Raw genomic sequence first — 1,396 nt, forward strand, 5'->3', positions numbered from 1 at the left:
TTCATTATTTAATAATAATTATATCATTTTTTGTAGTTTATTTTTTTTTCTTTATGTATTCTTTTTCCTTCTATTTTTGTAGTCCTTTTAACAAATATAAGAAATTATTTAATGAAGCTAATGAATGGGAGGGTGAGGGTTACACAGGAATGTGTAATTATACTTTTAAAAGTAAAGTAGTTGGTGAAATACACAAAGAGGATCATTTTGATAAAGTATGTCGAGTAGCTTATAATTACTTATCTTCTTTAGGTTTTAATAATGATAAAGTTATGGATGAAGGATGTAAATATTTGTACTATGGTATATATAATAATATACTGAAAAATGAAGAGTGTAATTATGATAAATTACGATTTTACAAAATGTTATTGAATGAATATTTTGAAAATTCTGGTACTTGGTTATCATATGAAAGTTATACTGACAATATGCATAAACATATAGATGAAAAAAACAATGATTTAATGGAAATGTATGATAATTTTTATAATTTTATGAATAGTTTAAATAATCAAAAGGGGATACCTTGTAAATATGCTGAAAAATGTATTAATATATATAAAGAATGTATGAAAAAATGCCAAACTAATGATGAATGGTTTTGTTTACAATTAGAAGATTTTAAGAAACGACATTATCAATATATGGAAGATTATTTCCCCTGTAACACATTACAAAATTTTTTTCCCTATATCGGAAGGAGCAAACAAAAGGTTATTATATTAACACCAATTATTCCAATAACATTAATATTATCAATTTTATATATATTATATAAGGTTAGTACTAACAACATTTACTAATATTTATATTATAACACACTTTTTTATATATATTCATAAAAAGTTACTATCGTAGAAATTTTATGTTTTAAAAAAATATATTATGCTTAATATTAGTTTACCCCCTTAGCATCATGTAAAAACCTTAAATTAATGAAATAAAAAAAAATCCATTAATGAATTATTACAGGAATGCGAAGATAGAGAAAACAATTCGAATAGGAGTCCATACAACATCGCCTATAGCTTGTTAGAATAATCATAATAGGGTAATACAGAAAAAAATAGGGTTATATGCATCCATAAGAATTAGTAAGTATATAAACTATGTGCTACAAGGCAATGACAAATCTTAAATTTAAATTAACGACAGAAACGTTGATTTTATGATTAAACAAAATAACTATAAATAGCTGTGCTTTATTTACCTGAACTCTGAACCCTCAAATTTGAACCCTCGTACTTTACAATAAAATGCATGTTCTCATAAAATAATTTGTTATGAAAAATATATACACATTACTTTTTATAAATATATATAGTGCATCTCATTTATTAATCTACTACAATATACAAAGAAATGTTAGGGTAATATATCCTTAATAACCATG

General features: G+C 23.4%; 1 protein-coding gene across 1 annotated transcript; it reads left to right on the plus strand.

Moving 5' to 3' along the window:
* Positions 1 to 82: 82 nt before the first annotated feature.
* PCYB_006420 (hypothetical protein) lies at positions 83 to 805 on the plus strand (the record flags this gene model as incomplete). Its single annotated transcript, XM_004228063.1, has 1 exon — positions 83 to 805. A coding segment is annotated over exon 1 (654 nt), but the record flags the coding sequence as incomplete, so codon positions are not given.
* Positions 806 to 1,396: the final 591 nt, after the last annotated feature.

This window comes from Plasmodium cynomolgi, assembly GCF_000321355.1.
Source record: "Plasmodium cynomolgi strain B DNA, scaffold: 0996, whole genome shotgun sequence".
In the NCBI taxonomy this organism is placed as follows: domain Eukaryota; phylum Apicomplexa; class Aconoidasida; order Haemosporida; family Plasmodiidae; genus Plasmodium; species Plasmodium cynomolgi.